This window comes from Cetorhinus maximus, chromosome 23 (genome assembly GCF_964194155.1).
Source record: "Cetorhinus maximus chromosome 23, sCetMax3.hap1.1, whole genome shotgun sequence".
Classification (NCBI taxonomy): Eukaryota; Metazoa; Chordata; class Chondrichthyes; order Lamniformes; family Cetorhinidae; genus Cetorhinus; species Cetorhinus maximus.
In genome coordinates, this window is record NC_135901.1 from 49689809 (window position 1) to 49713738 (window position 23930).

The following is a 23930-nucleotide window of genomic DNA, read 5'->3' on the forward strand; positions in this document are numbered from 1 at the left end:
TGCAGAAGACTGGCACAGAAATGGATTTGTTTGGATGGTTTTTCTTCTATTTGAATGAGAATTAATTCTACAGTCAAGCAGAAATAACGAGAAGCACAGTCAGCAAGATTCAAACCAACGTCAGGAGGCCCCAATGGATTTTAAACCCATTCACCTTAAACACTGGGCCACAACTACAGAACTTGCTAACATGCTAATATTATTTGTTTAAAATCATAGAATGGTTACAGCAGGGAAAGTGGGCCTTCTGCCCGTCCTAGCATTGCCATTACCTGACCTTTCTCCAGAACCCTGCAATTTACACTGTCTCTCGTCGTTCTTCCTACAAAATAATAGCATGTTTAGTTAAAACACAGAAGACTCGTTCAGCCAATAACAGCATCGAGTGTATTAGACATGAACATGAAGTGAACAGTGAGGTGAAATAGTGCCACAAGCTGCGGATGGACAACTTCCAATTTCCAAAACCCACCAACCTCATCAATGCGGCTCCTCTGAAACTTTCAAGGTAAATATTGATCCTTAAAAGATGCCGCTCCCAGATCTATTCACAGTGCTCCAGGTGTGATCTAACCAGGGCTTTGTATAGCTGTAGCAAACCTTTCCCTCTTTTCTATAACAATCTCTGTAACAGGTTGTACAGCAAAATATATTAGATTGTATATTTCGACTGAGAAAAATGAGGAGGTGCTTGAACTCACAGCCATGTGTCCTGGTCAATGTTCACGAATATTAATCTGCAATATAATGAAAAAAACATTTAGGCCGACATCGAGCCCATCCAAAATCTATAGAATTATTGGATTCAAACAAACCCATCAGCTATTCTCTCTTCCTCAGCTCCACGGTGAGTGAGACAGGGAAAAGCAGAAAAGCAGCAATATTCCAGCCCCGCACTCTCCAATCACCCGCTGTCAGCAGAAAGCAGCGACTGCAGCTTCAATGAGCGGGTTACTGCCCATCCCTGGAACACAAGATACTCCAACCCGGGCCAAACCTCCCAATTCACTGAACACAGGCTCAAGGTAACGCAGGTAGATTATATCCCGGTCCCTAACCTCCGAGCAGCATTTACTGAATACCCGAGGGAATGTGTCACAAACAAAACTAACACCAACTTTCTAAATCTTTTTATTGGATGTGTTCATTTCATTTTAAGTTCTGCTGACGGGAAAATGGCCGAAATAGAGGTTGGTGAATAACAGCTTGGAACCATGTTCCTCTCTCCCACTGCATTGCTGATCCTTCCAATTTAGGCATTTGGGGGCAATTATCAGTTTGATACTCAGATTAGCTCCGTCTCCATATTATAAGATGAATCTAGAAGCACTGGAGTAGGTACAATAAAGATTTACTGGAGTGATGTTAGAACTGAAAAGTTTTAACATTCAACAACGATTGAATTGATTAAACATGTTTTCTCTAGTAAACAGGATGATGGATGACATGATCGAAGCCTTTAATATTCTGAAAGGGTTTGGAAGATGCTTCTACTTGCGGATAGACAAGAATAAATAAAAGTTGGTCACCAGGAAATCCAATGTCCAATTCAGAAGCAACGTCTTTAATCAGAGATAAAAGCACAAAATGATGGAAATACTCAGAAAATCTGGGAATTTCTGTGGATTGAGAACCAGAATTATACTTTCAGATCTGTGCACTGATTCAGTACAATTCCACTGACCAGTCACAGACCTGAAATGAAAACTATGTCTCTCCACAGACTCTACCAGCCCTGTTTATAATTCGAAAATGTTCTGTTTTTATTTCAGATTTACAGCATCGCTTTCCTTTTTTTCTTCATAATAGAATGTAGAGCCCATTGCCAGAGGATTAGAGATCCAAGTCTGTGCTGGACACGCCTAGGTAAAGTCACACTGTGAAAACTTCATTCAGCAGCTAATTATGGAAAAAGGTTTACTCGATCATCTGATTAGTTGACACAGCAGCAGTCACATCTGATGGAGAAAATTCAGAGATTTCATGCGTGTGGAGGCATTTACACAGTTTGGCCACCAGTGAACAATCCAGCTATAAAAGTTCAAAGGATTTGCTCCGCAATAGGCCCATTCTTACTGACAAGGCGGAGTTTAAATGTTTGGTGTATGGAAGGAGAAATCACTTCTTCACCTCACCTGCGAAGAATCCAGTCAATCCACATCTAACTGTAGCGGTTTGTTTTGTTGTTAATTACACCCAGGACAGAAGCATGGTAGAGGCCGATGCAATTTATTGTATCAATTGATTGTATAATTTAAATCTTGACCATAAAGCTGCAATTACCATCGGATCGTAACAATTTATTGGATATGTAATTACGTCCTCCCACCCAGCATTCAATGCGGGACAGAATGTGCCCTATCCAGAGCGCTAGGGTCTTACGCATGCGCACTGCGGAGTCTGATTCGCACCTGAGCATTGCGGGCTCTTAGCTGAGCATGCGCGGTGCTGTCCTGTGACTGGAGCCGTAGAGTGGATGAGAAAATGGCGACTGGAGCAGAATAACAGAGTTAGTGGGTGGGCTGGAGGAATTGAGCCAGCGGAGTGGGCAGGGAGGTTTCATAAACACTTGGTGCAGCCCGCAGAGCCTTAATAAGAAACTACAGGCCCCGCGTTTGCAGCGAACAGACCGGAAATGACTGGATCTCTCCCTCTGCTCGGGCCGGCGGCGCGGCTGTGCAACAATGCGCATGCGCGGTCATCCTGGGTCCAGGTATCAAGAGGAGACAATATTGTGCATTTCTATCCTGTACTGACAGGGATGGATTTTGGAAACTCCTTTTACAGGGGGTTAGAAGGGGAGGATTTACACACAGCAAACTCAAACCAAGAGAAATATTTCTCAATTTCTGTTCTTGACTGACAGTGATTGATTGTTTTATAATCTTTTCATAGGATATCACATGGGAATGATTCGCAGACGGGAAACTCAAACCAAACATCAGATCAAGATCTGAAAGGCTCACTCGATTCATCAGCCTTTGAGAGTAAGTAATGAGTTTCAGGTCATTATCACTCATTGTGTAAAATTTTTTATCACACATCGAGAATTACACTGACATCAGCACACATCGACAATTACACTGACATCAGCACACACCGATAATTACACGGTGACATCACCCCGCTCCCTGGGTATTTCCTCAACTGGGAGATTTTTCTCTGACTTCAGTGCTTCTGATATCTTTCCAGCTACCGTCTCCGGCAGGAGTTTATAAAGCTGAAAAGAGTTAAATTGTTTCACAGGTGAGTAGTTTTGACAATTCATCTACAACTTGGAGCTTTTAGTCCTCTGTTATCTGTGTGAGGTCCGACAGCTCTGCGGCTGGTGTGACTCCTTTACTGTGAATCTGATTCTGTGTCCATCCATTGCTCTGTTTCACCTATGCCCTCCCTGATCACCTCTCTGCTGTTGTCTAACTTCCTCTGTCTCTAATAGTGGGTGTATTTTAGCTCTGTTTAGCATTTTACGGTTACTTCTGCCAACTGCTGCCCTGACCATATGCTGCTGGCTTACCAGCTATAGCTTCCCACCATGTCTTTCATAGTCAGGAATTGTTTTTCCTGCGATATAGTCCATCTCTCTTCTACTCCTGAGCTTATATTGATCATCAGATTCTGCATCATTTTTATTCCCTGTAGTTCATTCTGCGCCCCCTGAAATGTTAACTGTGTTTCTCGCTCCACAGATACTGCCTGACCTGAGTATTTCCAGCATTTTCTCTTTTTATTTCAGATTTCCAGCAGCTATTATTTTATTGGCAAAGTTACTGAGGTGGAAATAGGCGGTCTTAGTGATATGTAGTCAGAAGCTCAGCTTAGGGTGAAATATGACACTAAGATTGTGAACAGTCTGGCTCAGCCTCAGAGTTGTCAGAGAGATGGATGTCATTGATGGTTAGGGAGTGGAGTTTGTAGCAGGGACTGAAGACAATGGCTTCAATCTTCCCAATATTTAAATGGAGGAAATTTCTGTTCATCCAACACTGGATGTTAAACAAGTCAGGATGGTGTGTGACTTGGAGGGGAACTTGGAGGTGATGGTGTTCACATACATCTCCCCTGGTCCTTCTAGGGGATGGAGGATGAGGGTTTGGGAGATGTTGGTAGAATTGCAGATGCATAAAGTCTCTTTCCTTCACCCCCTGCCTCTCCCATCTCCCTCTCTATTTCCCCCAGTAGATGCTGGTGTTTTGTATAGTCCCTGACCAGTTGGCAGGTTCCCTTCCCTGAAGGACATTAGTGAGCCAGTTGGGTTTATATTACCATCCAGCAGTTTTCATGGTCACTTTTTCCTAATGCCGGCCCCAAAAATTACCAGATTCATTCAACTCAATGTCACAACCTGTTTTTGTGTTATTGTGGTTTCTCTCTCATTCACTTTTGTCTATTTAAACTATTTCCCCAGGATTTTCAATTGGGAAACCCAATGTTTCATCAGAATCTAACAGTGTCGCACAATTAGTCGTAAACTGAATTTCATCGGATTTTGAACATGGACGGAAAAAGCACCGTTCACCGTGGGGAGAAACCGTACACGTGTTCTGTGTGTGGACGAGGCTTCAGCTGATCATCTGGCCTGTCAAAACATAAATGCAGTTACAGTGGGGAGAAACCATGGAAATGCGGAGACTGTGGGAAAGGATTCAATTATCCATCCAGGCTGGATACTCACCAGCGCACTCACACTGGGGAGAGGCCTTTCACTTGTTCTGTATGTATGAAGGGATTTGTTGATTCATCCACCCTCCTGAGCCACCAGCTCATTCACACTGAAGAGAGGCCATTCACCTGCTCCGAGTGTGGAAAGGGATTCACTCGGGCATCCAATCTGCTGAGGCACCAGCGAATTCACTCTGTGAGGATGCCATTTACCTGCTCCATGTGTGGGAAGGGATTCATTCAGTTATCCTACCTGCTGACACACCAGAGAGTTCACACTGGGGAGAGGCCATTTACCTGCTCCGAGTGTGGGAAGGGATTCACTCAGTTATCCAACCTGCTGACACACCAGCGAGTTCACACTGGTGAGAGGCCGTTTACCTGCTCCGAGTGTGGGAAGCGATTCACTCAGTTATCCAACCTGCTGACACACCTGCGAGTTCACACTGGGGAGAGACCATTTATCTGCTCCAAGTGTGAGAAGGGATTCGTTAATTTATCCGATCTGTTGAGACACCAGCGAATTCACACTGGGGAGAGACAGTTCTCCTGCTCCCACTGTGGGAAGGGCTTCACACAGTCATCCCACTTGCTGAGACATCAGCGAATTCATACTGGAGAGAGGCCGTTCATCTGTCCTGTATGTGGGAAGGGATTCGCTGTATCGTCTGACCTGCTGAAGCACCAGCGAATTCACACTGAGGAGATGCTGCTCTGAGTGTGGGAAAGGATTCACCTGGTCATCCCAACTGATGAGACACCAGCGAGTTCACAAATAACAAACAGGACATTGCTGTTAATCACATCCAGGACTGAACCTTGTTCATTGTAGTCTGTTTCTGCTGATGTTAATAAACTCTAGCTCAGTTATTGGGGCTAATATTCTGGATAAGGACAAATAAAATATATTTGTGTTAAATATAGCATATTGAGTCTTGTTAATATCTCTAATACAAGTTAGTTTCTCTGGAAGGGCGCTCCCTCTCCCTTCTCTCCTCCATCCTCACCTGTAACAACAAGTGTAAGCAGCTCATGGAGCTTCTTTGTCACTAAGATTGAGACAATCCGATCAGCTGCCTCTGCTGCTTCCCTCCCTTCCACTAGCCCACCGGGACAAACTGTCTCTTTAATGTTTCACCTTGTCCAAGCCGTGAACCCACATCTTTCATTAGCTTCTCCCCCATCTCCCTTCCTGCCCTCTCAGTGGTCATCTTGTCCATGAGACACACCTCCTGCTCCATCGACCCTATTCCCACTAAACTGCTGATCCCCCAACTTCCCCATGTTCACTGATATTGTTCACAGTTCTCTCTCTTCTGGTACTATCCCTCTCTCCTTCAAATCATCACACTTTCCTCAAAAAACAATGACTTAACTCTCCTGTCCTTGCAAAGTATTGACCCATCTTCAATCCCCAGTTCCTCTCTGAACTCTTGAAAAGTGTTCACACCTCCCAAATCCGTCTCCATCTTTCCCAGAACTCCCTGTCTGAATCTCTCCAATCAGCTTTCTGCCCCACCACTGCACTGAAACAGCTCAGATCAAAGCCATCAATGACATCCTATGTGACTGTGATAAAGGTAATCTATCCCTTCTCGACCTGCCTGCAGCCTTTGACAAGGTTGACCACACCATTCTGCTCCAACACTTCTCCACTGTCGTCCAGCTGGGTGGAGCTGCTCTCTCCTGGTTCCATTCTTCTCTATCTAATCATAGTCAGAGAATCGCTTGGAATGTCTTCCCTTCCCACTCCCACAGTTACCTTTGGTGTCCCCAGAGGATCCAGCCTTGGTTCCCTTTTATTTCTCATCAACATTCTCCCCACAGCGACATCATCTGAAAACACAGTGTCAGTTATCACGTGTAGACTGACAGTGCCCAGTTCTACCTCACCACCACCTCTCTCCACTTCTCCACTTTTGTTAAATTTTCAGACTGTTTGTGGATTTGCAGAAATTTTCTCCAATTAAATTTTGGGAAGATTGAAGCCATTGTTTTCATTCTTGAGCTACCAACTCCATTCTTTATCCTATTTCTATCAGGTCATCTCTCAGCCTTCTCTTTTCCAGAGAAAAGAGCTTCAGGCTGTTTAGCCTTTCCTGGTGATTATAATGTATCTGTTTTTGGAACATTTGTGAATGAACTTTTATGTCCCTGGCCCTGGCGATGCCCGACAGCAGTTTCGAGTCTTCTTCAGAGGGCGTCTCTATTGGACAGAGCGGTTTCTGGGCCGCAGAGAATTGTGGGATTTTGAAAATGGGAAAAGAAAGCACCATTCACTGTTCTGCATGCGGATGAGGTTTCAGCCGATCATCTGGCCTGCTCAAAACATAAATGCAGGCACAACTGAAAGCAGTTGTGCAAATGTTGACACTGGGAAGGGATTCATTTACCCATCGAAATTGGAAACTCATTGGAGCGTTCACACTGGGGAGAGGCCATTAACTGCTTAAAGTGTCAGAAGGGATTCACTCCGTTATCCCACCTGCAGACACACCAACGAGTTCAAACTGGGGAGAGGCCATTCATCTGCGCTGTGTGGAAAAAGATTCATTAATTTATCCAACCTGATTGCACATCAAAGAGAGCTTTTAAATTTCAAGACTGTGGGAAGTGCTTTACAAGTTCTCAGGAACTGATCCACCAGCAATGTATTCATACTGATGAGAGACCGTTCAGATGCCTTCTTTATGGGACTGGATTCAGGCAATCATCCCACCTCTCTCTACACAAGCGCTCTCACACTGGGGAGAAGCTGTACACCTGCACCGAGTGTGGGAAGGTACGCATTCAGTCATCCCACCTGCTGAAACACCAACAACTTCACAACGAACTACAGTGATTGGATTTTGCTGTTAATAATGTACAAGAATGAACTATACCCATTGGGGTCTGTTTCAGCTGATGTTAATAAACACCAGCCCAGTTATAAGGTTAATATTCTGGATAAAGATCAAATAAATCAACATTCTGTCAAACACAGAGGATGTTGAATTTTTAAAAACATCTCTAACACAAGTTAGTCCTTGTTTCGGACTCTCCCTCTCCCCTGTCTCCTGCATCCACACCTCCAACAAGTGTGAGGAGCTCATGGAGCTTCTTTGTCAATCAAATTGAGACAATCCGATCAGCTGCCTCTGCTGCTTCTCTCCCTCCCACGAGTACATCCTTGACCCCGACATCCTTGCAATTCTCATCCAATCTCCGACCACTCTTCCGTCTCCAAAATCATGCTTAACTCCCAAATCCATGCGCAATGGTCCTGGAACTTAGGGGTAAAATGACATTGTGAAAGGATTGTTCACCGGCTGAATTGTGACATTCTTACTGACAAGACGGCACTTAAATGTTCTGTGTATGGGAAGAAAAAATAATTGTTCACACCGCCTACTGAGACTCCAGTGAGTTCACATCTAAATGTAGGAGGTTTTAAAGCAGTTATTTACACCCGGGACAGTATTATGGCAGAGGACCCATGCAATTTGTTTGTCATACCAATTGACTGAATAATTTTATATATTGGTCTTGGGCTTCGTTCGTCATCGGATCACAAAACATCATTTTCTATTCAAAAAAACGACCTCTCAATGGCAGCCTGATTACCCAGCCTTCAACACGGGCCAGAATGTGCCCTATCCTCACAACAGGAGCTCCATACACATGCGTATTACGGTGTGTGCTTGGAGCATGCGCAGTGTGGCTCGTTTCATGAGCTTGCGCAGTGCTGGTCTGTGACTAAAGCTGCTCAGAGCAGGTGAGAGAATGTCGAGTGGAGCAAACTAACAGAGTTAGTGGGTGTGTGAGGGGGAATGGAGCCAGCGGAGTGGGCAGGGAGGCTTCATAAAGACACAATGCAGGCCGCAGACCCCAAATAACAAGGTACCGGTCTTGTGTTTGCAGAGAACGGGCCAAAAAAGTCTGGATTTCTCCCTTCGCCAGGCCCGGGTAACGGCCGCCATCTTTATAGGGGGCAATGTGCAGCAGGGCGCATGCGCGATCATCCTGGTCTAGGTATCAGGAGGAGATGTTGTGAATTTCTATCCTGGACTGACAGGGATGGATTTTGGAAACTCCTTTTACAGGGGGTTAGAAGGAGAGGATTTACAGACGGTTGAGATCTGACAGAGTCGCTCAATTGATCAGGACCTGGATCCTCCTTTTTTAATGCTCTGTACAAACCGATTCCCAAACCTGCCATACTCAGTCCAGGATAGGAATTCAGGACCTGGATTCTATCGGCCTCTGAGTGTAAGCATTGAGTTTCAGGTCATGACCATTCACTGTGCAAACATTTCTTTCTCACATCCCTCCTGTACATCTTACCCAAAATCTTAAATCTGTGACCCATAATCCTTTCACGATCTGCTACTGTGAACAACTTTTCTTTAACTACTTTATGTAAACCGTTCATAATTTTGTGCACCTTTTGTTAAAACTTCCCTCAATCTACTTTGCTCCAAGGAGAAGAATCCCAGTTTCTCCAACCTAACCTTGCAACTAAAATCCCTCATCCCTCGACCCATTCTGATAAATCTCCTCTGCCCCCTCTCAAGGACCCTCCAATCCTTCATAATGTGTGGTGATCAGACACAGATGTTCCGTGTTCGTGTGTGTGACATCATCACACATCGACAATTACGCTGTGACATCATCACACATCGACAATTACACGGTGACATGACCCCGCTCCATGGGTATTTCCTCAACTGGGAGATTTTTCTCTGACTCCAGTGCTTCTGATATCTTTTCTAGCTACAGGCTCAAGCAGGAGATTTTAAAGTTGAAAACTGAAATTGTTTCAGAGTTGAGTATTTTTGACCATTCATCTACAATTTGGAGCTTTTAGTTCTCTGCTCTGTTATCTTTTAGAGGTTCCATCGCTCTGGGGCTAGTGTGGCTCCTTTACTGTGGATCTGAATCCATGTCCATCTTTTGCTCTGTTTCACCACTGCCCGCCCTATCACCTATATGCCATTGTCTAACTTCCTCTGTCTCTAATACTGGGTGCATTTTAGCTGTGTGTGGCATTTAACTGTTACTTGTGTTGATTGTGTCCAAATAAGGTTTCCTCCACTGTCCATCCCCAGACCATGTGCTGCTGTCTTACCAGCTTTATCTTCCCACAGTATCTCTCACAGTCAGGAATTGTTTTTCCTGTGCTATAATCCACTTCTGAGCTCATATTGACCATCAAATTCTGCACCATTTTTATTCCCTGTAATCCATTCTGCACACCCTGAAATGTTAACTCTGTTTCTTTCTCTCCACAGATCCTGCCTGATCTGCTGAGTATTTCTAGCATTTTCTCTTTTTATTTCAGATTTCCAGCAGCTGCAGCATTTTGCTATTATTTTATTGCAGGTGTTGCTCACAGAACCGAGTCTAGAAACACAGACAGACCAATTAAGAGCCGGTTTGTATCAGGGTGGGTATCAGTTACAGAAGTTGGTCCCTGGCCTCCAGTGTAGGTCCTTTCTCATCAAGTCATAGAAGCATTGAATGATTACAATACAGACGGAGGCCATTTATCCCATTGTGCAGATGCTGGCGCTCTGCAAGAGCAAGTCAGCTAGTCCCACTCCCCTGCCCTTTCATTAACAAGACCAGCAAATATTGCCAATCCCCAGTTGCCTGTGGAGAAGATGATGTTTGACCTTCTTGAACCGCTGCAGTCCGTGTGGTGAAGGTACTCCCACAATGCTGCTCGGTAAGGAGTTACAGGTTATTCACCCGGCGACAATGAAGGAACAGTGATATATGTCCAAATCAACAACAGCAATTTGTGTTTATATAGCACCTTTAATGTAATAAAACTTTCCAAGACATTTCAAAGAACAGTATGCGTTTATAAAAAGCATTAGAGATTAGGACTGTACAATCAAAGCTCTCTGCTGTTGACTGAGTTCTGAATTGGCTGATTGATGGACACTGTAACCTGGTCAGTCTCAGTTTCGTCGCAGTGAGTCTGCAGTGGTGACTTGAGTCTGATGAGGACGAGAGATTAACCCTATGAAGACAGAGTAAAACAGAACAACTGCGCTTGCACAACGGCAGCAAACACAGCCTTTAAAATAAGGATGAGAATTTTATAATTTAGGGTCTCCTTAACCTGGAGCCATAAGACATAGGAACAGAAATTAGGCCATTCGGCCCATCGAGTCTGCTCCGCCATTCAATCATGGCTGATAAGTTTTTCAACCCCATTCTCCCCATAACCTTTGATCCCCTTACCAGTCAAGGACCTATCTATCTTTCTTAAATGCACTCAATGACCTGGCCTTCTGTGGCAATGAATTCCATAGATTCACCACTCTCTAGCTAAAGAAGGTTCTCCTCATCTCTATTCTAAAAGGTCTTCCCTTTACTCTGAGGCTGTGCCCTCGGGTCCTAGTCTCTCCTACTAATGGAAACATCTTCCCCACATCCACTCGATCCAGGCCTTTCAGCATTCTGTAAGTTTCAATCAGATCCCCCCTCATCCTTCTAAACTCCATCGAGTATAGACCCAGAGTCCTCAAACGTTCCTCATATGGTAAGCCTTTCATTCCTGGGATCGTTCTCGTGAACCTCCTCTGGACCCTCTCCAGGGCCAGCACATCCTTCCTGAGATACCGGGCCCAAAATTGCTCATAATATTCTAAATGTGGTCTGACCAGAGCCTTATAAACCCTCAGCAGCACATCCCTGCTTTTATATTCTAGTCCTCTCGAAATAAATGCCAACATTGCATTTGCCTTCCTAACTACCGACTCAACCTGCAAGTTAACCTTAAGAGAATCCTGGACTAGGACCCCCAAGTTCCTTTGCACTCCAGATTTCTGAATTCTATCCCCATTGAGAAAATAGTCTATGCCTCTATTCTTCCTACCAAAGAGCATGACCTCACACTTCCGCACATTGTATTCCATCTGCCACTTCTTTGCCCATTCTCCTAACCTGTCCAAATCCTTCTGCAGCCTCCCTGCTTCCTCAATACTACCTGTCCCTCCACCCATCTTTGTGTCATCTGCAAAGTTAGCCAGGATGCCCTCAGTTCCTTCATCTAGATCATTAATGTATAAAATGAAAAGTGGCTGTCCCAACACTGACCCCTGCGGAACTCCACTAGTCACCGGCCGCCATCCTGAGAAGGACCCCCTTATCCCCACTCTCTGCTTCCTGCCAGACAGCCAATCTTATATCCATGCTAGTACCTTGCCTCTAACACCATGGGCTCTTATCTTACTGAGCAGCCTCCCGTGCGGCACCTTGTCAAAGGCCTTCTGGAAGTCCAAGTAGAGAACATCCATTGGCTCTCCTTTGTCTAACCTACTCATTACCTCCTCAAAGAATTCCAACAGATTTTTCTGAGCCTGTGTAGGTCAGTGAACACAGGAGTGATGGGTGAACAAGACTTGGCGCGAGTAAGCACACGGGCAGCAGAGTTTTGGATGACCTCAAGATTACAGGGAGGTTGAATGTGGAAGACCGGCCGGGAGTGTGTTAGGATAGTTAGTCTAGAGGGAACAAAGAAATGGACGAAGGTGTCAGCAGCAGATGAGCTAATACTGGGGTGGAGTCGGGCGATGTTACTGAGTTGGAAATAGGCGGTCTTGGTGATGATGTGGATATGTGGTTGGAAGTTCATTTTGGGGTGAAATATTTCACTATGGTTGTGAACAGTCTGGTTCAGCCTCAGACAATTGTCAGCGAGAGGTGCAGAGTCAGTGTCTGGGGAGTGCAGTTTGTAGTGGGACTGAAGACAATGGCTTCAATCTTCCCATTATTTAAATGGAATAATTTTCTGCTCATCCAGTGCTGGATGTCAGACAAGTCAGGATGGTGTGTGACTTGGAGGGGAACTTGGAGGTGATGGTGTTCACATACACCTGCTACACTGGTCCTTCTAGGGGGTGGAGGTTGAGGGTTTGGGAGATTCTGTCAGGGTTCTCCTGCATTCCTCACTTCTCTCTCGCTCTTTCTCCCTCCTCCCCTAGAAGCCCAAATCTTGTGTAGGTCCAGACCGGGTGGCAGGTTCCCTTCCCTGAAGGACATTAGTGAACCAGTTGGGTTTTTATGACAATCCAGCAGTTTTCATGGTCACTTTTTCCTAGTGCCGGCCCCACAAATTCCCAGATTCATTCAGCTCAATTTCACAACCTGCCTTTGTGTTTTTGTGGGTTCTCTCTCACTCCCTTTTTTCTGTTTTAAATCAATTTCACAGTGTATTCGAAGGGGAGGATTTGCTCTCGGGAAACTCACACCAAGACCTGAGAGAGTCACTTGATTCATCAGGACCTGAATAATATCCGCCTTTGAACATGGAAGCAGAAAGCACTGCTCACGCTGAGGGAGAAACCGTGTAAGTGCGGGGACTGTGGGAAGGGATTCAATTACCCGTCTGACCTGGAAACTCATCGACGCATTCACACTGGGGAGAAGCCATTCACCTGCCCTGAGTGTGGGAAGGGATTTACTCAGTCATCCACTCTGCTGACACACCAGCGAGTTCACACTGGGGAGAGACCGTTCACCTGCTCCGAGTGTGGGAAGGGATTTATTAGTTCAACCAACCTGCTGACACACCAGAGAGTTCACACCGGGGAGAGACCGTTCACCTGCTCTGAGCGTAGGATGGGATTCATTACTTCAACGAAGCTGCAGACGCACCAGCAAATTCACAATGGGGAGAGACCATTCACCTGCTCAAAATGTGGCAAGGGATTCACTCGATCATTCGACCCGCTGACACACCAGCGAGATCACACTGCGGAGAGACCGTACACCTGCTCTGAGTGTAGGAAGGGATTCACTAGGTCATTCCACCTACAGAGACATCAGCTGGTTCACTCAAACCAGAGACAGTTTACATGCTCAGTCTGCGGGAAGTGCTATAAAAGTTACCAGGACCTGATCTTGCATCAACGTGTTCACACTGACGAGAGACCGTTCAGGTTCTCTCACTGCAGGACTGGGTTCAGGCGATCATCTGACCTCATTGTACATCAGCGGTCACCCCGGGGAGAGGCCGTTCATCTGTTCCATGTGTGGGAAGGGATTCACTCAGTCATCCAACCTGCTGAGACACCAGTGAATCCACACTGGAGAAGGGGCTGCTCACTCGCCCTGACTGTAGGAAGGGATTCATTAATTCAACCTACCCACTGAAACACCACCGAGTTCACACTGGGGAGAGACCAGTCAGCTAGTCTGTGTGTGGAAAGGGATTCACTCAGTCATTTATGCTGCTGAGACACCAGCGAGTTGACAAGTAACAGTAAGTCCCGTTCACCCTTCACCCCTGTAGCCATTGACCTAAATTGGCTCCTGTTCAATTTTAAAATTCGTAACCTTGTTTACAAATCCCTGCATGGTCACGTCCCTCCCTATCTCTGTAACTTCCAGTCGCACACCCACTGAGATACCTGTGCTATCTCATTCCGTACTCTTTAGCATCCCTGATTTTAATTACTCCACCATTGGTGGCCGTGCCTACGTGCAAAGTTCTGGAATTTCCTCCCGAAACCACTACAGCTCTCTCTCCTGATTAAAGAGGCTTGTTAATATCTGCCTCTCCAATCAAGGTTCTGTCATTGACCCGAATATCTCCCCATGTCACTCGATGTCAAATGTTTCCTTATGAGAGTCCTGTGAAGCACCTTGGCACGTTTTGTTACATTAAACGTGTTTTATAAATACAAGTTGTTTCTGTTTCATGACAGCCAGTTTGTGCACAGTAAGATTCCACAAACAGCAATCAGACTAACTGATTAATCTAGTATTTTTGGTGCTGTTAGTTAAAGCACGAATGTTGGTCCCACTGCACCAGGAGAACTCCCCTGTGGACAGGATGTGGAATTGTTGAGCTCTCCTGAGCTGAGAGTGGAGCTGATTGAGCTGTCGGGCCTGCAATGTACCTTGAAGAGCCGCTGTCTGGGATCTTTCCTACAAATTCACTGACTCCCAGCTGAAATTGTTGCTGCAGTTAAATAGCTAACTTTGAATATCAATCCCAATTTAATCTTCGGAGCAAAATCTGCAACTTTAAATCAGCTGTAAAAGAGAAAGAAATTTCTTGTGTTCATTTAACATCTTTCACACCCCAGAACATCCCAAAGTGATTCACAGTCAATGATGTATTTTGGATGGAAGAATGAGGAGAAGCAGAATAAAGTAAATGGTACAATTTTAAACAGAGTGCAGCAACAGAGTGACTTAAGAGTGTATGTACATAAATATTTATATGTGACAGGACAAGTTGACCAAGCTGTTTAATAAAAAGCTAATGGGGTCCTCAGTTTATTCATGGAGACATGGAGAACAAAAGCACGAAAGTTATCCTGAATCCTTACAAATCAATGATTATTCCTCAGCTGAAATATTGTGTTCAGTTCTGAGCACCACACTTTAGGAAAGATGTCAAGGCCTTGAAGAGGGTGCGGGGAAAATTTCCCAGAATAGTACCAGTGATAAGGGGTTTCATTTCTGTGGAGAGACTGGAGAAGCCGGGATTATTCTCTTTTGAGCAGAGAAGGTTAAGAGGTGATTTAATTGAAGTGTGGACATTTTTGAGGAGTTTCCCTTCACATAGGGAGAAGTAGTTTTGATTGGCAGGATGGTTGGTAACCGCTGATCACAGCTTTAAAATAACACTGTGTCTCCTGTCAATGTAAAATGTCTGTCTGCACATGCTCAGTGGTCCATGCAGATGTCACTCTGCCGCTCCCAGTCTGTCAGAAAGCCTCTAAATAGAAACATGTGTATCCATCAGAAAGAGCAGCTTCCCACTTTGTTACACAGCACAAGGGAGGAAAAATAGAGAGTGTGGAGTGAGAGACAGTTTCAGAGTGAGTCAGGGCTGAGTCACAGATGGTCAGACAAAGTATCGGTTCCAGAAAACCCTGTAAAGCCTGGTTTCACCTAGAAAACCTCTATTGGAGAGACAGAAGATGCAGTCTCATCTCTGACTGATATTGTATCAGAGACAAACATAGTCAGGGACAGGGCCAGCCAGTGATAAAATGTCCCATATTTGACCCTCTCTTACCTGTTGTAATACCTGCTGATTTCGGATAGAAAGGAATTTCATTCACAAATCCAAACCTGCGCTAGACATGGCCCCTCCCCCACGCTCTGCAATAAACAGAGGGAATGTCCCTGTCTCTTCAGAACCCGGGATGTGTCCGGGTGCAGTCAAAGTTTCTGTTCATTTCCTTTTTCGCAGATTCAGGGTGAGAGTCTGCAAAACAGTGAACATGGTGGAGAAACAGTGCATGTGTGGCATTGGCAGCAAACACAGCCTTAAAATAACTGGCAATAAATCCAGGGTGGAGATGAGGTGAAATGCCTCAGGGAGTGGCCAGACTGACAAATGACATTTGCTTCAGAAGTTCAGGGTCAAGGATATGAGCCTGTCCAAGAGAAGGATAGCTTCATCGACACCTTCCTGACTGTCATTGGAATGCCCATGGATGCCAGTTTTTCTTTATTCTTTCATTTTCATCAAGGTCAGCATTTGTTACCCATCCCTAATTGAACTGAATGCCTTGCTCGGGAAGTTAAGCAGCAACCCCATGTAGGCCAGACCAGGTGAGGATGGCAGATTTCTTTCTGAGGACATTAGTGAAGCAGATGGTAGCTGAGACCATTTCCCAGAATCAATTAATTTAAGTTAAATTCCACCAGCTGCTATGTTGAGATTTGAGCCCATGTCCCTAGAGAGATTGTTACTCCAGTGACATTACCACTGCACCAGTATCTCCCTCGAGGATTGATTTATTCAATTGAGCAACACCCAGGGTAAGTTATTTCAATTCCAAGTTGGTAATGTGATTTTATTCGAAGTGGGGCATCCCATTAATTACCATTCTATCTCATTCATGAGCCCTAGAGGAACCTCACTGATTAATTCAATTTTCAGAGTACTGTTTGAAGATCAGAGACAGAAGTAGTTGCAATCAGTTTGGAAGTAACTCCCATATCTCCCGTTCTCAAGCACTTTACCTTGAAAGATAACAAATGGAATGAAGCCAAATTTTTAAAGTGGCAAAGTCTGTAGTTTAAATTGTCAACGTACTGTCAATGGAAAGGGTTAACTTCTCTGCTTCTTTGCAAAAGGGTGGATCAAACATTCACAAATATGCACAATTGTGACAACTTTACATAACTTTATTTTCAGGTCAAAGATGAACCAGACACCATTTTAAGCTGCTTTTAAAATCTTTTGCTTTTTTCTCAGCATTTCTTCAGGCATCTTTCCAAGTAAGTGTAAAAAAACCTGAAGAAAAGTAGAACTGGAAAAGTTTCCTTTCACAGATAAACAAAAACTTCAACTTTCTGAGACTGAAAAGAGTTAAAGGGGTTGGAGTGTCCCACAGCTTGTGAGCTCCAGATCATAACCTCAAGGCTGAAGCTTATATTTAGGGAATCAAACTCTTCGATGCCTTTTACAATTGTACAAGTTCATTGTAATTCATACTTAAAGGTTTACTTTCACTCAGTAATTATAACCTTTCACTTTTCTCAGCACAGAAGCTGACAGCATTTTAGATTCAATCCCAATTGTACACTTCTCTTGTAGCTGGCGTATGGAGAAGATCATGTCCACTGTAGATCTGCCAGCACAGAAACCACACTGTGCTTCTGGATACACTCGGTCTGCAAGTAGATGGAGTCTTTTAAGCCTGACCCTAGTGAAGGTCATCCCTGTGATGCTGAGGAGTGAGATGTCCCTGTAGTTGTTGCAATCTCCTCTGTCACTCTTGTTTTTGTATAATGTGAGGATCTTTGCATCATTCGTGTCGTGTGGAATGGATCCTACCTCCCAACAGAGAAGGAGGAGGTTATGAAGCTATGACAGTAGATGGGAGTTTCCGGGTTGGGGCATTTCAGCTGGAATTCCAACCTTGCTGAGTGTCTTTCCGCTTGCTAAACAATCAATGGCCTTTTCGAGCTCAGGTGATGAGGGTTCCTCATCCAACTCAACCTTGCAGGAAGCTGCAAGAGAGAGTCAAATGGAGACTGGGAGATGTCTGTTCGACAGGAACACAGCTCACAGTCGTGTTCACCCCAGCGGGACATCTGTTTACATCTGTCAGTGAGAACTTCACCATCTGCTGATCTCAGGGGGTAACTTTGGTGATGGTCGGACCAAGCGCCCTCCTGATCCCATCATACACAGCACGTAGATTTCCATTGTCACAGGCAGTTTGGTTTCTTGACGTGGGCTGATCCAGTGTTTATTTGCACAGTATCTCCCTGTCTTTTACACAACTGTCTCAGCTACTTTCAAGTTACAGTGTTCTAGCTGTTGAATTTATGTTGTAATCAGGTAGGCTTTGCTTTTTGCTTCAATGACAGATTCATCTCTGCTGAGTAGGTCTCAAACCAGTCTTTGTTGTGGGTTCCACCTTTCCCAAATGTTGCTGCTGCTGTGTCAGAAATGATTGAACTCAGCGACTTCCAAGATTCAGCAATATCAACATTGACTGATGAAGCTTTTACTGATGAGCCTATAAAATACTTCACTATTTTGTTTATCTTCCTTGATAATTTAATAACATAATGGAGGTGTCACTGTGAGTAATGTACAAGTCAGTAAGAATTGTCAGCAAGGATTAATCAGCACTTTCTAATTGGAGATGTTAATCAGTGGAACCTCTCAGACACTGAATTGTAGAGTTCGTACCAAAGATAAATTTAGGATAAAGTAAAAGTTAATAATTTTATTATAAATGCGTTCCTGTCATGGGTTCTTGAATTAAGTGTAAGATCACAGATGGTGCTTTTAAGAAATACACTACAGTCCAGAAAATCAGTGACAGAAACAGAATATTAAACTCCAGCCAGTTATACGGCGGTCAACATCAGCAGGAACAAACCTAATTATTGTCCGACTATCAATCCTGGACGTGATTAACAGAAGCACTAATCACAGAATCCAACTCCACAGTCATTTATGAATTCACTGATGAGTCCGCAGGTTGGAGGATCCTGTGAATCCCTTTCCACACACGGAGCAGGTGAATGGTCTCTCCTCAATGTGAATTCGCTGGTGTACAGTCAGCTCAGATGTCTGTCTGAAACTCTTTCCACAGCTATTTCAGCTGAATGGGCTCTTCTCAGTGTGAATTCGCTGGTGTGACTGAAGGCTGGATAACCGAGCAAATCCCTTCCCACACGCGGAGCAGGTGAATGGTCTCTCCCCAGTGTGAATTCGCTGGTGTTTCACCAGATCAAATGACTGAGCAAATTTTTTCCCACACACGGAGCAGGTGAACGGCCTCTCCCCAGTGTGAGTGCGCTGGTGTACAGTGAGGGCAGAAGAATGTCTGAACCTCTTTCCACAGGAAGTGCAGCTGAATGGCTTCTCCTCAGTGTGAATTCACTGGTGTTCAATGAGGACAGATGACTGTATGAAACTCTTTCCACAGGTACTGCACCTGAATGGACTCTCCTCAGTGTGAATTCGCTGGTGTAACTGGGGGCTGAATAATCGAGCAAATCCCTTCCCACAAACGGAGCAGGTGAACGGTATCTCCCCAGTGTGAAGCCGCTGGTGTCTAACCAGGTCAAATGACTGAGTGAATCCCTTCCCACACACAGAGCAGGTGAACAGTCTCTCCCCAGTGTGAGTACGTTGGTGTACAGCGAGTGTGGATGAATGCCCGAAACTCTTTCCACAAGAGGTGCAGCTGAAAGGCTTCTCCTCAGTATGAATTTGCTGGTGTGACCAAAGACTGGATGACCGAGTGAAACCCTCCCCACACACAGAGCAGGTGAACGGCTTTTCCCCAGTGTGAATTCGCTGGTGATTCAGCAGGCTGGCTGACTGAGTGAATCCCTTCCCACACATGGAGCAGGTGAACGGTCGCTCCCCAATGTGAACTCGCTGGTGTGTCGTGAGGGTGGATGAATACCTGAACCTCTTCCCACAGTAAGTGCAGCTGAAGGGCCTCTCCTCAGTGTGAATTCTCTGGTGTAACATCAGGGAGGTTTTCTGAGTGAATCCCTTCCCACACTTGGAGCAGGTGAACGGCCTCTCCCCAGTGTGACTGCGTCTATGGTATTCCAGCCGGGATGGATAAATGAATCCTTTGCCACAGTCCTCACATTTCCAAGGTTTTTCCATGGTGCCAATGTCTTTATGTTTCTACAGTTGAGCCGATCAATTGGAACCTTGTCCATACACAGAACAGGTGACAGTTTCTCTCTGCTGTGAATGGTGTGATGTTTGTCCAGGCTGTGTAACTGGTTAAAGCGCCTTCCACAGTCAGCGTGCTGGAACACTCTCACTCGGGGGTATGAGTCTCGATGCTTGTCCAGTCACATTTATGTTTCAATTATTTTCTTGGAGACAAAATGGACGAACATTTTCCCTTCCACCTACAAAGGTCGATGGTATTCAGGTTCTGGATAACCAATTGACTCAGCCAAGATGTTTAGTTTCAGTGCACATCTCCAAAACCTTCCTTTCTAAGTCCTGTAAAGAGAGGTTACAAAAGTAATCACTGTAAGTACAGCATAGGAATTCAGAGCAAACAGTTCTTGTTTTTACTTTCTCATTTCCCAAAGCTGCGAACCCTTGGCCCAAACACACTCCCATTTTCTGTGCTAAATTCCAAACCCATCATACCATCTCCCCCATATATTTCCTCCACTCCGAGTTTTCTCCCTCCATCTGCTCTGGTTCAGTTCAGTTCTCAAACCCCTGTGTGCAGAGTGAGAATAAAATCAATGAATGAATCACTTTTCTCCTGGTCACTGGGACCTTGAAGCCCCGCCTACTCTCATTTCACCAGGATAGCCGGGCATGCGCAAAGCTCGCTGCTGAAGCAAGATGGCGGCTGTTAACCTGGGCCTGTTCATGGTGAAAAGCCCCAGAGCTGCAGGTTCTTATTGGCAGTTTCCTGCCTCCAGCGGGTGTTTATGAATCCTCCCCAACCACATCCTAGGGCTTCTGCACTGCTCTTACTCCAGCTCATAATGACTGGGGAGTGATTGGTGGCATCTCTGGCTCCAGCTCCGGCCTCCCCAGCTGCACTGGAGAGGTGCAAAGGAGATTCACCAGGATGTAGCCTGGGCTGGAGAGTTTCAGCTATGAAGAGAGACTGGATACGCTAGGGTTGTTTTACTTAGAGCAGAGAAGCCTGAAGGGGGAACTGATAGCGGTATACAAAATTATGATGGGCATAAATAGGGTGGAAGTGAAGAAGCATTTCCCCTTAGCAGGGGTGTCATTAACCAGGGGTCATCGATTTAAGGTAAGGGGCAGGAGGTGTAGAGGCCATTTGAGGATTTTTTTTCACCAAGAGGGTGGTTGGAGTCTGGAACTCACTGCCTGAGGGGGTGGTAGAGGCAACAACATTTGAGAAGATTTAGATGAACACCTGAAACGCCACAGCTTACAGGGTTAGGGGCCAAGTGCTGGAAAATGGGATTAGAATAGACAGGTGCTCGATGGCCGGCACAGACAGGATGGGCCGAAGGGCCTGTTTCTGTGACTCTGACCAATAGGAAGGGGGCGGGGCTGGAGGACCGAGCGGCAGCGGCTGGTCCTCCAGCCAATCGGAATGAATGAGGGGCGGGGCTGAGCCATCTGTGGCAGCGCATGCGCTCCGCCGCACACTGACCCCTATAAAGATGGCGGCCGTTGAACCCCGGGCCTGTCAGCGGGAATACCCCGAGCAGCTGCCGCCGGTTCAAACCCGGACCCGGGATCGTCTTACTGGGGGTTCGGGGTCTACACGGGGTGTTTGTGAACCCTCCTGTCTAACCCAGCCGCCGGCTCCATCCCTCCCCGCTCACCCGGTAAACAGCCGCCGCCCCGGATTTTGTTATTGGGGTTTGGCGGCTCCACTGGGTGTTTGTGAGGTCTCCCCACCCACTCCGCCGCCTCCAACCCTCTTACAATCGGCCGTTTCTCTCGGGTTGCGGAGTTGAGATAACCGCCTCCCCGCAGGTGCAACATCCAGGCTGCGTATGCGCCAGCCTGAACCTTGTACTGCGCATGCTCCGTTCACAACCCACCACTGCGCCTGCGCGGGAGCCCCTGTGGTTAAGATGGGGCACATTCTAACAAGCAGCGAATGCTGGGTAAGAGCCGAGGCATGGAAAAGGCAACACGTTAAAGACAGAATTATGTTTTCTACTCCGTTTACAATTGGAGCCGTGGAGATAATGTACAGAATTATTAAATAATTTGTTCCAACAACCAAAGTGCATGAAACCTCCACTTCTGTTCTGTTCTGGGAGTAATCAACAGCAGAACAAACCCCAACAGTTGGATGTGAACACTTTGGAGTCTCAGCAGCTGGAATGAACAAGTGATTTTAAAAGATAATTGTATACATTGGTCCACTGGCTTCATTGTCTTCGAATCACAAAACATAATTTTCAATTCAGCCACGTGGCCTTTCAATGGCGGTAATCCTACCCAGCCTTCGCTGCGGGGTTGAATGTGCCCTGTCCTCGCTGCAGGATTTCCCCGCGCAGGCGCAGTACCGGACTCTGCCAGGAGCATGCGCATTGCGGGCTCTAACTTGAGCTGAGCAATAGGAGTGAATGGAGTCGGTGGGTGGGCAGGAATGAAGGAGCCGAGTGAGTGGGGAGGAATGGAGGCGGCTGATTGCTAGGGGACGATTGGAGGGGCCGAAGAGGTGGGGAAAAATGGCGGCGGCTGAGTGTATGCGGCTTCACAAATACCCAGTGGAATCCTCAAACTCTCAATAAGAAACTCCCGGTCCCGGGGTTGTACCAAGCGGTGAGGCGGCTGTTTATTGCTGAGAAACTGCCCGGTGAGCGGGGAGGGGTGGAGCCGGCGGCTGGGTTAGATAGAGTGTGGGGGAGGCAGATTCAGTCGTGGATTTCAAAAGAAAATTGGACCAATACCTGCAGCATGTCCAGGGAAAGGGCAGGAGAGTGGGACCAGGTGAGTTAGTTCCAGAAGAGTAAGAGGTCCCCCATTTCAAACAAAGATGAAGAGGTTTTTTTGGTTTTCTCAGAGGGTCGTTAGTGTGAGGAATGTTCCCCAGAAGGCAATGGAGGCTGTGTTATTGAATTTATTCAAGGCAGAATTAGACAGATGTTTGATAGACAAGTGAGTCAAGGGTTATGGGGGGCAGCGGGGGTTGGGGGGGTGGTGTTAATGGACAGACAGGAAAGTGGAGTTGAGACCACAACCAGATCAGCCATGATCTTATTGAATGGCAGAGCAGGGTCAAGGAGCTGATGGCTGACGATCCTCTGACCAGGGCTGAATGGCCTCCATCTGTGGCGTTACCCTGGCTCTGATTTTATGGTACTGTGAGGGGCTTGAGCGATCAAATGGTCTATTCCTGTTCCTATTTGTTATGATCTAATTCAGTACCGTTACCACTCAAGGCAATGGTTACTATCATATTGCCAGCAGTAGCATGTGCAACTGGTCCAAGGCTGGACTTAGGCTACAGTCTCTATCGAGTCATGGATTTGAATCTCATCACTGCCAAAGTTTCTGTTGGTTCGTCCTTTCAGACGTTTCATCAAATCCCTTAGGATAAGCTCGGGGCATTGACATATGAAGTGGTTTGTCTTGGTAGGGAGAACAAGGGAGGCTGTAGGAATTGCAAGGTGAGTGGGAATAGGTGGGGCTGAATGCTCTCAGTTTCTTCTGTAACATTTCCATGATTTTACATGAACAACATTTATACCAGTGTGAGATCTCAAGTCATGGCTGAGTGATTAAGGCGATGGATTGGAACTCCACTGGGATCTGCGCACACAGGTTTGCATCCTGCCGATTGCGCTGCTCAGTGTTCCTTTCTTTTGGAACCTCCAGGATTAATTCTTGGCTAAATGAAGTCAGAACCTTCCAAACACTTCCGTCTGTTTTTCCTGCTTCACTTCTGTGTTCCTTCTTTCCTGTTTATCCATAAGCATTCACTGAATCTGCAGTCAATATTGGAACAAAGCTGAGCTAATTAGTGGCATCCTTGTTTTCTGAGAGTTTGCCTCTCCTTAGAGACAAACCCTTGCCCGCTGTCACTCTCGGTGTATATGTCTGTGTGTGTCAATGTGGTTCAGTTACTGAGGAGTGAGCGCATTTTTACCATTGCAAACTTTATTCAATTTCATTATATATCTTCATGGTAAATGGTACAGAGAATAACAACAGGTGTAAAAGTTGAAGGAGGAGATTGAACCTTTCTGTGTTTATTTAAGTGGAGACTGCTTATTGATTCAGTGCCCATACGTTTCACAGCAGAGGAAGATTGAAATGTTCACTGAGCAACTTTTAAACAGACAGTGGA

At 45.7% G+C, this 23930-nt stretch overlaps 1 protein-coding gene, 2 long non-coding RNA genes and 1 pseudogene across 5 annotated transcripts in view; 2 read left to right on the forward strand and 2 right to left on the reverse strand.

The window, feature by feature from the left end:
• Positions 1-21513, reverse strand: part of LOC144698261 (uncharacterized) — a 79154-nt pseudogene extending 57641 nt beyond the window's left edge. Inside the window, exons 1-3 of the transcript XR_013580476.1 lie at positions 21448-21513; positions 18609-20122; positions 16082-16087 (exon numbers count right to left, since the gene is read on the reverse strand). The product of XR_013580476.1 is annotated as an uncharacterized LOC144698261 (transcript). The remainder of the gene's footprint in view (positions 1-16081; positions 16088-18608; positions 20123-21447) is intronic.
• The window catches only part of LOC144698296 (uncharacterized), an 869665-nt gene that overhangs the window by 577038 nt on the left and 268697 nt on the right, over positions 1-23930 (reverse strand). The gene's annotated exons all lie outside the window — the stretch shown is intronic.
• LOC144698294 (uncharacterized) overlaps positions 8413-23930 on the forward strand; it is a 451035-nt gene continuing 435517 nt past the window's right edge. Inside the window, exon 1 of the long non-coding RNA XR_013580486.1 lies at positions 8413-8541. This is a non-coding gene — a long non-coding RNA (uncharacterized LOC144698294). The remainder of the gene's footprint in view (positions 8542-23930) is intronic.
• Positions 21283-23930, forward strand: part of LOC144698544 (uncharacterized) — a 118196-nt gene continuing 115548 nt past the window's right edge. Inside the window, exon 1 of the mRNA XM_078570476.1 lies at positions 21283-21450. Within this exon, the coding sequence (XP_078426602.1) occupies positions 21283-21450 (168 nt within the window). The remainder of the gene's footprint in view (positions 21451-23930) is intronic.